Genomic DNA, 13,668 nt, shown 5'->3' with positions numbered 1-13,668 from the left:
GGGCATGATTTGTTTGCACTGTGACAAAATCTTTTGATATTTGGCACATGTGTGCAGCACCTCCAGACAATGTGTAGTGTTCCATGGACCATCATCCCAAAATTTATCCCAACTTTCCTTTTAGGGTATTGAACCTTCTTACTAAATTTGTGTCATGGTTTTTGACAGTTGACATTTAATATCAAGTTCCCACAAGTTTATATTGATATATCCTCTGTGGCTCTTTTCTGATACCATATTTATATTTGTTAGCCACAGGAACACCTTATCAATAAAACTAAGGATTTAGTGATTCTATAGTCCAATCCTGCCCCTCACATAATAAAGTAGAATAATGCATGGAAACAGGGAATGTGTCAAAGAGATAACAACCAAACCAAGATGTACAAAAAAAACAAAGACCACCAGTGGGTTATCAATACAGTGACGAACCTCTCACCCAGAGCTGAATATCTGAAAAATGTTAAGAGTTCAAGGTTACAATATACACATAACCCTGTAATGCAAGCAACTGCAACTAGCTGTATCTGCAGTAAAAGATTGGTGTCTAATGACACTTGAAAGAATGCAAGGATAAAATTCAATCTGACAAGTTCTTTAAATTTGAAAACATTTATTCAAACAATTTAATGTTAAAGCATAATTAAATCAACATTTTTGTGAACATTTATTTTGTTCATTATATAACTAATATCACACAAAACAATCTTAAAGAACTACTTTCATCTACATCAACTTTAGATGAGTTTACATTTTTTTTTTTGCAAAAGCAGAAACACATTTTTTAGCATACACAACTCTTTTATATATTTGACTTCAAGTTTAATCTAACATAAAACCTTAAAGCTAAGTGTTTATTTTCAATATGTAGATTCTTCTTAATCTGTTTTGTTTAAATATTTAAAATTAAAAAGTTTATTATCAAGGAGGTAATTGGAACTGCATGTAAGTAACCTCACTAAGAAACCCTCCTTTTCTGCTTAAAATTGTCTCCCCTTGGTGTTAGCTTCACACTCATCTCCATGTGGTGAGTACCACTGTTTGAAGTTCTATTTTATAGGTTTATAGCGAGTTGGTCACCTAATGAAATATTACAAACAAAAAATGAAAGAATGAGTCCACGGGCCACAAATCTATATGCCCCTGCATGTAAATATATATGTTTTATCTTTATAAAAGGCATAACTATGAACAGTAAAAGTGACACTCCCCAATTCATACTTGATCTGTTTTTATGGTAATAATCATTGTATGTAAGTTTCGAAATATTCGTTTGAGACAAACTAAAATTAAAGGAAAGAAACGATAGATTTAGCAATTTTTATGTTTATCAAGGGGCATAACTCAGGAACAGTAAAATTGACACTCCCCAATTTTGAATTTGATCTGTGTTTTATTGTTATAAGCATTGTGTATATTATAATAAGTTGCATAACATTTGATTTTGACAAACTAAGGTTAGAGAAAGAATTTATTGAGGATGTACATTATGTTATGTAAGCTTTAACAAAGCTGATAAGGGTAAAACTTAATGGCCCCATCACATAGCGGCGGGGCATACAAACCTTATACGTTACATTGATATTGAGGCCAGCTACTAAACTATGAGCAAATGATATGACAGGTTCCCAGTTTTGTGTGTCAACAACCTTCCCCTTATTTTAAATATTGGGAATCAAAAATCACATTAGGAAAACCTTAACATGTCACGTGATAGGAATACAATTTAAGGAAGAGATGGGCATTAATTCTTTCACCCAGTAGTTTCTTCCATATTAATTGCACAACCATCATTAATAAAAGACATTATAATGTTCATAAGCTGTTTTCCTTTTCTGTAGCTTTCATGCCATAACTTTAATTATCTGAAAAAGAGTATAAAGCTTAAATATATTGAAATTAAACAAGTGTCAGAAAATTACTATTCTTTCTGAATTATAGACACAGCCATCAATATGCATTGTATACCACCCTTGCTCAAAATTTTGTGTCTGTTTGTTTTACTTCACTGCTAGTATCCATAAATGGTATTCATTGTTCTTTTTGATATTTGTGAACTTTTTTAACAGAAGATATGGATTTATAAGGGACTTTTTAAAAATGTTGATCAGCATCCATGTTTGATATGTTTTATAAAAATCTGGCAAGAAGTGTATCTGTGAGAGTGCTAACAAGACTAGACGAACAGACACACAGACAGACGTCTTGTATTTCTATGTCCCCCACAAAGCAAGCCCAGTGTTCAATTATGATTTTGACCCAAATTTTACAGTTCACTAAACTTATAAAATTGTGTTAGTGTAAAAACAGTACATTTTCAGGTTAAAAATTCTGGCAAAGGTAGTTTATGATAAGGTTGAAGTCACATCAACTTTAAAACGTAGTACACAAATGTTTATCATGATATAATCTGCCAAAATCAAATGCCAAAGAGGGTTTTGACCACAATTTCATGGTTCACTAAACATAGAAAATAATGGTGAGTGAAGCATCTTTGTACTGTGGATATATTATCTTGTTTTCTGTTGAAAAGGATGAGCGTTTTATCATTACATATTGTTACATTATGAACAGTTACCTTGTAAGGATTCTAGAACTTCATGACGTAGAAGTGTCAAATTTCTCTCATTTTCTATTTCCTGCACCTGTTGTATAATTTCATTCAGATCTTCATCTTCTTCTGTCTCAATGACTTGTACCTGTATATTGAAAGGTGCACAATTCATTAAAGTTAAAAAAAAAAAAATAGTTTGCCCTGTAAATGTCAATAATATCATAAATCAGTCAATTAAGTTAAATGGTAACCCCTGCAACTGGTGTGCCTTTTGTCACTCAAAAACCTATTATTTAGTGTTTCAACTTTGTTCATATCTTTATGTGTTTTTTGTGTTTAGTAAAATGCAGTTGCTAGTATTATGTAGCTGTTGATTGTATTCATTGAATTGCCTTACATCTAAGATGACATAGGTATATCAATTTGACACAGTCTTCAGATGAATAGTTAAATAAATAATCATGCCATTAACTATATATTTTTTAAACTGTATTTTTATCAGTCACATGAAGTATAAGCATACATTTATGGTACATTCATTAATAGTTTTTCTTATAATAGTACCTAATTTTACAATGGCATTGTATATGGTTAGTAGAACATGAAACAAGTAATTTCCATTTATATGCATATACCTATCAAATATAAGAGGCATATTATTTGGAAGGGTTATTTTCAGGGCCTATTATAGCTGGCTATGTGGTATGGGCTTTGCTCATTGTTGAAGGCTGTATGGTGACCCGTATTTGTTCATTTCTGTCTCATTATGGTCTCTTGTGAAAAGTTGTCTCATTGACAATCATACCACATCTTCTTTTCATATTATCAACATATTTTTTCAATTTGGAAATAATATTTATGGTCACCGTCAAAATTAATTAAAGTATTATTACAAACCTTTACACTTTTCTGGTATGTACATCTGGAGAAATAGCTTGCTATCTGCTGTGCACTGATCCACTCGTCTTTATCAAAAACTTTCTTCCCTTCAGCATCTTTCATTTTTTTCAAGGACTCTGCAACTTTGCAAGGATCCGCTCGGTCTCCACTTCTATTACCACTGTCATATAATCTGTTTAGGTGTTGTTTAAGTTTAATTGAGAACCTAGCTGATTTTCTTTGTTGCCTTAAGGCCCATCCTGTCTGTAAACTACTGACAATATTCTCATTACACTCTGTATTACCCGTGTTGCTGTTATTTGGAATGTTTGATAGTTGGACAGATGTACAAAGCTGTCCCCATTTCTTCGTAATCTTGTCATACGTAGTCTCATGCTCTAGGGTATAGGAATGACAGCCTACATCTAAATGTTCTTCAAGCTGTAAATTTGTAGAAAAAAAGCTGATACAATTGGGCTCTGAGCAGTAATACTTAACTGGGTTGTTTACTCTTACACTACTGGATGTGTCCTTAAATGCCTTGCACTCTGCAATAAAAGGTTCAATAACAACCAATTCAGTTTCATTTTGAGATTTTCTAAATAGCATTTTCTGCACATCTGTTGCTGTGATCAGTTTTCCGGGTCCAATATCATACTGTTTCCACACTTTAAGTGAACCATCATCATACCATTCAAAGTTTGAAAGCTCTGAAATTCCTGGCCATTTCCATTTGTGTAAAGTCTGTTTTTCTTGATTGATTTTTACAACACAAGTAAAAGTTCCAGCTATACCACCATAGGATTCAATAGCTTTTTTCATCTGATTTGCTGTTTTTATGCTATGTCCCTCATTGGCATATGCCTTCATATGTTGTTTTATTGGAGCTATTCTTCTGTCGCATATGTCTTTCCCACCTTGTGCATCACTAAAATCATACCTTTTAATGTTGATTCTTGACCTGTTGCTTATTCCTGGTAAGCTCAATAAAAGAGGAGCACTTTTATAGCAACCTGCATTGTCTGACCTTATATAAGCCTCATTAATGGTGTCATCTTTCTCCTTTACAACAGTAAGGACATCTTCTAGAATTGATGCGACAGAGTACCAATTTTGTGTACATGAATCAAATATGTGGATATAGCAATAAATCTTCATACCTTCTTCCTCTGACTTCCTTATGCAAACAGCTGTCACATGCCAGTTTAATCCTTTCTTGCCAAACCATTCACTTTGACTTTCTCTGTCAATGATAGGAATGTATTTCATTGCCCAGTCCATAAATATCAAGATTTGGTTGGGAGACAGTGTTGAAATAATATTGGTTTTTGCTTTGTTTTGATTTGCAGATCTGATAATGTGGTTTTTCCAGTTGTGAATGTTAATTTTTGATTGACTAAGATCATGTTTAAGTTCTTCTTGAAGATCAGCATCAATTACAGAGTTAATCTTTTCTTCAAGCTTGCTGAAAATTGTTTCAAGTTTGGAACATCTATCACAGTTGTCTTGATGGTTATGGTGACATTGGCTTCTATAACTTTTCTCCTTTGGATCACTAAGTGCAAATGTAATGCAGTGGAAGGAACAGTTGTCTGACATTTCTAGGTGTGTTTTAAAGTCTCCTTTAATATATTTTTTACTATCTTGTATGTCGTCTTTCCCTGTATTATCTACAAAAACATCCCCCAGTTGAACTCTTATCTCCTCAAGCTTCAAAAATGCATCCGTTCCAGCTTGCATCACACTATCCAATCCAGCCAGATTTTTTCTTTTAGAAGCTGCACAAAGGTTAAGTATTCTAAATAGTGTTCTTTCACTCAATGGAAGGTAGTTTATCTCTGAACACAATTTAGTATAGGTGTCTATAAGTCTAGTGTGGATAACGGTTCTAACAACATTTGGAATGGTCAATATAACTCCAGTAGAGAGTTTTATAGTTTTTGTGCCATAAGCAACATCTTGAAGGTAGTGTGGTTGGGAAATAAATTCCATAAAATGATCTATTTTTAAAGGACATAATCTTTCTCTTGTTAATTTTTTATCTCCTACAGGCATTCCACTTCCTTTTTCTTTGGAATGTTTTCGTGCTTCATCAATTCTCCATTTAGTTAGACCAGGAATGATGTTCATGAGTTCTTGTTTTGAAGCCTTGTCTGTCATTATACTTAAGATTTGCCTTTTGGTTTGCCATGTTTCAGCATTCTCATAAATTGAAGCCAAATTTGTCAGGGAATTTTCATCTTCACAATATTCATTATCTGAACCTTTGAAAAATTTTGTTAATTTTAAAAGTTCTAAACCTTGCCCTGGGGCAATTGTTTCTAAGAGAGCTTCAATTGATTCCTCTGCCTTTCTTTTATAATACCATCTTGTGGTTCTTCCTGCTGTTTCAAGATCTGTTCTAAGGGTACTCTTAATAGGACTTATATTACCAGAAGACATGTGTTCAATTGCTTCATTCAAGATATGTATGCTATCCACTGTTGATGATGTGGTACTAGATTGGGATGGTTCCCATACTTCACTGCCATCAGAGGTGTAAATGGATGTTATTGATGATTGTGTTCCATGATAAACTGCTCCATCTGGTAAAAGAAAACACATTTGATAGTGCAATCATAATCAATAATATGCAACTAAGAGATAAATTATAAATTTGATTTTCATATTCTTTTATATGTCACAAAGTTTTTCCATTTTTCATGTTTGTTATATTGCAAAAGCACTGCGTTCAGATAAACTATAGCAGTGTTGTCATCATCATTGTTTGTAAACATTTTGTTTGCAGACAGTAAATTAAGTATAAGGGAATTGATATCTACGACTTTGTATAAATGTATGGATCTGTATGAAATTGTATATCAATATTCCATACAATGTACCACAATACAAAAGAAAGAATTGATTTTTTAGATTATGATCCTAACCATTGGGGTTGTTGATTCCTATTTTTTTATTGATAAGTTGTTGAAACTGTTTTTTTTTTATTGTTTTAAAAGTTGTTTATACTGGTTTGTTTCATTAATTGGTTCTTGTTTCTTTATGGTTTGATTGGTTGGTTGCTGATTAATTTGTTGATACTGGATGGTTTCATTGGTTTATTGTTTATTGATACTAGGTAGATTGATTGGTTGTTTGCTTATACTGGGTAGTTTGATGGGTTTATTGGTTGTACATACTGAATGGTTTGATTGGTTGGTTGGTTGGTTGTTGAAAAGTGATGGATTGAAGTTTGTTGATACTGGTTTGATTTATTAGTTTGCTGTTTATACATGTTTGTATCTGATCAGTTAGTTATTGATACAGGTTTGCTGGACTAGTTTAGTGTTTATACTTGTGTGGTTGATTGGTTGGATGTTGATACTACTTTGCTGTGTATACTTCTGTCTAATTGGTTAGATTTTGATACAGATGTGCTTGATTGATTGGTTGTTGATGTGGGTGTACTAGATTGATTGGTTGTTGCTGTTAGTGTTATATTGGTTGGTTGTTGATATTGGGATTTTTGTGTTTGTTTGGTTGTTCTTGATACTGGTTTGCTTGATAACTTCAGTGTTTATAGTTCTGTTGTTGATTGGTTGGTTGTAAATACTAGTTTGATGTGTATATTTGTGTCATATAAGTCGGTTGTTGATAAATATGTGTTTTTTTAAATTGGTTGGTTGTTGATACTTGGGTGTTTAATTACTTTTTTGTTGATATTTGTGTGTTAAATTGGTGTTTTTTTTTTACTTGTGTGTTAAATTAGTTTATACTGATGTGCTTGATTGGTTGGTTGTTGCTACTGGAGTGTTATATTGGTTTGCAGTAGATGCTTGTTTTTATTTGAATGGTTGTTGATACTGTTTGCTGTGTATACTTCTGTCTAATTGGTTGTGTGTTGATACTGGTGTGTTTAATTAGTTGTTTATTGATTGGTTGGTTGTTGTTACTGTTTGTTGTGTATACCTCTGTCTAATTGGTTGTGTGTTGATACTGGTGTGTTTAATTAGTTGTTTATTGATTGGTTGGTTGTTGATACTGTTTGTTGTGTATACTTCTGTCTAATTGGTTGTGTGTTGATACTGGTGTGTTTAATTAGTTGTTTATTGATTGGTTGGTTGTTGATACTGTTTGTTGTGTATACTTCTGTCTAATTGGTTGTGTGTTGATACTGGTGTGTTTAATTAGTTGTTTATTGATTGGTTGGATGTTGATACTGTTTGTTGTGTATACTTCTGTTTAATTGGTAGTGTGTTGATACTGGTGTGTTTAATTAGTTGTTTATTGATTGGTTGGTTGTTGATACTGTTTGTTGTGTATACTTCTGTCTAATTGGTAGAGTGTTGATACTGGTGTGTTTAATTAGTTGTTTATTGATTGGTTAGTTGTTGATACTGTTTGTTGTGTATACTTCTGTCTAATTGGTTGTGTGTTGATACTGGTGTGTTTAATTAGTTGTTTATTGATTGGTTGGTTGTTGATACTGTTTGTTGTGTATACTTCTGTCTAATTGGTTGTGTGTTGATACTGGTGTGTTTAAGTAGTTGTTTATTGATTGGTTGGTTGTTGATACTGTTTGTTGTGTATACTTCTGTCTAATTGGTTGTGTGTTGATACTGGTGTGTTAAATTAGTTGTTTATTGATTGGTTGGTTGTTGATACTGTTTATTGTGTATACTTCTGTCTAATTGTTGTGTGTTGATACTGGTGTGTTTAATTAGTTGTTTATTGATTGGTTGGTTGTTGATACTGTTTGTTGTGTATACTTCTGTCTAATTGGTTGTGTGTTGATACTGGTGTGTTTAATTAGTTGTTTATTGATTGGTTGGTTGTTGATACTGTTTGTTGTGTATACTTCTGTCTAATTGGTTGTGTGTTGATACTGGTGTGTTTAATTAGTTGTTTATTGATTGGTTGGATGTTGATACTGTTTGTTGTGTATACTTCTGTCTAATTGGTTGGTTGTAAATACTATATGTTTGATTGGTTGGTTGATTGTTGAGATTGGTATGTTTTAATGGTTTGTTGTCATTGTCATAATCAGTTGTTAATATTAAAGTGCAATAAAACCATTTTTTTCAAATTCTTTTGATATCATACTCACCCTGTATCTGATCCTGTTGATAATCCTCAGTAATGGGTAAACTTCCAAAGGCACTTCCAGGGGAACTTTCTTCCATACAGCATTCTACAAAGATTTGAGGGTTGTAAAATTACTGGCATTATACATACACACTCTAATAGATGTTTAACTTAACTTAATAAAAAATCAGATTAAAAAATTGTTGATGCTGGTGTGTTTTAATGTTGGGTTACTGTTATTGGTGTATTTAATTGGTCAGTTGTTGATACTGGAGTCTGATTGTTAATAGAACAGGTAAAGCCTACTCCTGGTTTCTTGATATCTTGCTGCATTAAAAACTCATTGGTCAGAGGCAGATTTAGAGGGGTACCAGTCCCCCCTTTTTTCTAAGAAAAATATTATTGATTATATAGGGAATCACTGAAGCATGGCTGGAGTGGGGCCCCTCTTAGACAGTCAGTGGGCCCCCACTTAAGAAAAATTCTGAATCCGCCACGGTTTGTGGCCTTTTTTTCTTATTGTTCAGGTTGCTGTTTCTTTGCAAATTCCGTTTCTTAGGTACAAAGGTTGTTTACAGAAGTTTGTTAATTTTGTTTATCAAGTGTATAAAAATGAGGTGATATATAAAAAAGAAGATGTGGTATGTTATAGTTTGTTTGCCAATGAGACATTTCTCCATTCAAGACCAAACAATGTTGATGTAAACAATGATAGGTTACAGTAGGCAGACCCATAGCCAGGAATTTACTAGGGGGGTGTTGGATTCACAAACTCCACTTTAACAGTCACAATTCAAACAGAACATTGACATTGGCTTCGGGTATGGTAGGACTTGACCACAAAGTAAACTACTAAAGGCAAAGTTTTATTCGTGTTACTTGATGAAGTGTCTGTTGCTATAAGCTGTGGTAACTAATATTGGATGTCTCAGTATTGTGTTTTGTTTATACTCACCTTGTATCTGATCTTGCTGAAATTCCCCAGTTTTGTGTACAAGACTGAATGTTCTCTTGGCTGAATTTTCTTGAAAACTGCATTCTAAAAAAAAATGACCTTGTAAACACAATATAACAGAGGAATTGTAACTTAACTAAAAAAAACCAGTATTAATTTATTCATTTTTTAGTGTTTTCATGCTCAGCAAACCATGAAAACAGTGTCATAAGACTTACTTGGTACGTACAGTAGAAAGGCCATGCATGTGATAAGAAATGTTAGATGTGACTGCAATTTATGCCTAAAATACAATGCACCTTCACCAAAATGTTTAACCTGAATCAGGACAGATGTGCGTACAGACATCCTCACAGATTAAAAAAACATATATTCATATATATATTATATCTATATATATATGTATATTGTGTTTGGGCATTACAAAAATATTGAGGCTTGTTATATATAGTTAGAGCCTAGAGGAAACCATGTAACATGTTCATTTTTTTCTATTTGTGCTGACAATGGAGTTTTCTATTGCTATCTATAGGAATTATATGAAGTTTGAGTTTTACATGTTTAAAGAATGTTATGAAGGATTCTAATTAACACAAACTGAAGAACAGCAATAAAGTGATGTAGTATTTGTGTGTGTATTATATAAATAAACATGAACATCTGCTGTTGTTTATTTCTATGGTCGGGTTGTTGACTCTTTGATACATTCCCCATTTCCATTCTCAATTTTATGAATACTGTTTCTGATACCTTCTACATGTGTCTCTTTTTTCTTTTTTCATCACATATGATAAATGTATATTGTAGCAACAAAATCTTTAAACACAGATAAATTTCTAAGAGCAATGAAAGTTGAAATCACTAAACCAATGTGTACACCTGTATGAAACAATCCGTATGGAATGTACACTGAATATAGTAGGAAAATTGCTTTGAATTCCTACCAGAAAAGAGTGACATTCTAGTCAGACAGTAGTAGGAATCCACACGGAAAATAGCCGAAAAATTTAAATTAGCAGGAATTTCTTAATAGGAATATTGTATATTCCTACCAGGAATATGTAAATTAGCAGGAATAATTTGGTAGGAAAATAAAATTCCTACTAGAAAACCTGGTAGGAATTTTTCAAAATTCCACCCAGAAAAAAATAGTTTCTGGTAGGAATCTAAAAATATACAAAATGTAAGTGTATATTCACAAATACCCAACTGGGTCAATGATAAGTTTGAATCTCAACAACAAAGAACAAAGGAAATTCATGGAATAAATTCCTTTTTAAAAAAATGAATTTTTAAGGAAACTGCAATATACATGATATATGCAAGCTATAAAAAGTGTTATACATAAACATGTAGATCTAGATTAGTTTAATGAACAAATAATGAGTAAGATTATGCACTATTAATGAATTATTAATTGATTACTAAATATTTTTGGCAGGCAGATAAAAAAATCATCTTGAATGTATGTACGAACTACCTTTAGTCTTGATTAGGCATATTTTCTTACATTTTTATATTGTCACGTTGTGTGACCCTAGCTTGCAGCATTGTATTCCAACACAACTTTTCATTCTTTCCCCTCCAACTTTTGAATTTGTGAACTGGAACTTGCTTGCATTTAACATTGGAAAATGTGTGTCATTAGCAAACAGGAATCCAGTTCAAGATAACTTCCAGGTAGAAAGATTTTCTGGTAGGAATTTATAAATTAATTCTGGTAAATTAAACATTTAGTAGGAAAATAAATAATCAAACCAGATTTTCAAAACAGAAAAAAATCCATACAGACTTTTACAATTCCACCTACAAAAATGTAGGTAGTAGGATTTTGGAAGTAGGAATATTAAATAATCCAGTCAGAATTTTGTTCATTTTCCATGTCCGCCTACTTTCTATACAGAACCTTTGATTCTAGGTAGATTCCTACTTCATTCCTACTAGTGTCTAGGTGGAATCCTACTACTTATTTCGTACGGGCATGTACCTGGAGCTTGCATCTTTTCAGTGTGTCTTTTCCTGCATGTCTGGCATATTCCTATGAAAAAAATAAGATGATCATGAAAATAAAACGACATGAATTATGTTATTTTTCGTCTTGTTCTATTTGCACAAATTTGAGTTATACTGATTATACTAATGTACATAATATACTGTTTCCTGTGAACTAATAAGATGGTATGGATAATGCCAAAAAAGGAATAGGAGGAAGAGATATATATAAAGATGGGGGATGAAAATGGTGCAATTTTCTGTACCTGATATATATACATATTATGATATACATGTTTAATCCCAAATTTTGCTTTATCTACATTCATGTATATTAAAATTACAGTTTAAGTGCCTGGTTCAAAGTTGTTGACAGTAAATCTCATCAATTCACTGCTTGCGGTCTACAGAAACTCATAAAGAATATATACTGTTTTTAAATGAAAACACAACCATGTATCAATTCAAATACCATGTTCACAATATGGTTTACAATAATTAAAGTGTTGTTTTTTTTTCGAATTGTTGGAGGCAGTAGAGAAACCTGCAAAATACATGTACAACTAGTTTGATAGTCTGTGAGTGTGTTTTTGTTGATATTATTCATTGCAATACACATGATACAATTTACATGTAAATAATTTATATTGATTTTAAAACATGTTAAAATCAAAATTATAATAATCTATTTTTAGGCATTTTCTTATCTATAATACCTGAATTTTGAATATGTGCACTTCATTTATTAAAAAATCAATTTCAATTTGTTGTATTTCAAGAGTTATCATGGTTATGGAAGTCTATCTACAAATTGATTATTCAAATATCAAGTCTTCATTATTAAATGGACAACAATACAATATTTGTTTACAGAGAATGAGAAATTCTTTCTTTTGATCTTTTTTATTTAAAATTTTTTTGTTTGGTTAAGAAAATTAAAATGAGCATGCAATGGCATCCATGTTACTATTATTTTATATAATATAAATTTTTATACATGTTATCAGGCAATGACTGTTTTTCTTAGGCTGTAAGGGGCAAGTTAATTGTTTTTCTAAGAATTTTTAAAATTAAATTTTGGTCAGACATTTTTGTCAGAAGAGAAGTGTTACAAAAGATGAATGGTTATCATATAATGGAGATAAAATGATTTTACAATTTATAAAGCTCAGAATTTGTCCATTCTCTGCAACAATCATTTCATAAAAAATATTATTCAACCTTACCTGTTCCAACTTGTAGAATTTTTCCATACAATTTCTGGATGTCTTTGGAATTCTTCAAAGTTATTGAACGCTCAGGCTTTCCTTTTCCTTGGTGCATAGGGTACTGGCATGTATGTCTTTCCTTTGGTGCCCATTGAACGCCGAGTAATTTCCGGTGATGGGAACATACTGTAAGGTTTCCCCATTTACTTTGTTCATCAAAAATACCCAGGCGAACAGCTATCAGCCTCCCCTCTGATTCAATTTCTCCTGTTATCTTTAATCTTTTCAAATGCCCCTGTATTGATAGTGTTAAATTTCCCAAAAGCTCATAGTCACCTGTAGACCGGCTACATTGTTCCTGTGACAAACTAAGTTTCCCAACAGCACAGAATTCCATTCTTCATTAAATCATATATAAATGTGTAGATGTATATAAAAATATCATTGCAATGTAAAGTTAAAAGGTAAAAATTCTACAGAAAATGCACAGCAGATGTTTTTCACAACATTGTCATAACAACTTCACAGTGTTTATTAATCTTCTTAGCAGAAGAGCATCCTTTTTGATATGTCTAAAAGACCAAAAAGGTATAAAAACCTACCACTTTCTAACAACTTTCATGCTTCTGCAAATTGATAAATGGACAGATACCAGAAATGTTAATATCATTTTCTTTTCTTCTCATTACACCTGTTTAGACTATCAAAAGTTTGTTCTCTTAGAGGCTGTATATTTTTAGATTTTAACACATGAAATTCACTATATAAGTAGTCAAATTTACTAAAAATCAAAGTTAATTTTTAATGACAAATGACCCATTTTGACTGTTAAAAGAGCTATTTCCTTACTTAACTAAGTGTAAACAATGGAAAAACACATTTATCCCAAAATGGTTGTTGAACAAAATTTGCAAGTTCTGCCTGGTTTTCTCTGGCACTGCCTCTTAATAACAAAATAAGATGTCGAAAAAATCCTTTGTCTAAATTAGTCGTTACATCCTCAGGAATGGTTGGCT

General features: G+C 32.1%; 1 protein-coding gene across 1 annotated transcript; it reads right to left on the bottom strand.

Annotated features, from left to right (window-relative positions):
* Nucleotides 1–642: 642 nt before the first annotated feature.
* LOC143054625 (uncharacterized) lies at nt 643–13,318 on the bottom strand. Its single transcript, XM_076227640.1, has 7 exons — nt 12,671–13,318; nt 11,440–11,490; nt 9,453–9,536; nt 8,520–8,603; nt 3,452–6,018; nt 2,579–2,699; nt 643–1,865 (listed from the first exon to the last, which is right to left on the bottom strand). The coding sequence occupies exons 1-7, from the start codon at nt 13,047–13,049 to the stop codon at nt 1,858–1,860; spliced, it is 3,294 nt and encodes a 1,097-aa protein (XP_076083755.1). The 5' UTR covers nt 13,050–13,318; the 3' UTR covers nt 643–1,857.
* Nucleotides 13,319–13,668: the final 350 nt, after the last annotated feature.

Source organism: Mytilus galloprovincialis, chromosome 12 (assembly GCF_965363235.1).
Source record: "Mytilus galloprovincialis chromosome 12, xbMytGall1.hap1.1, whole genome shotgun sequence".
NCBI lineage: Eukaryota > Metazoa > Mollusca > Bivalvia > Mytilida > Mytilidae > Mytilus > Mytilus galloprovincialis.
The sequence above is the reverse complement of the archived record's forward strand: the minus strand, read 5'-3'. Positions and strand labels throughout refer to the sequence as shown.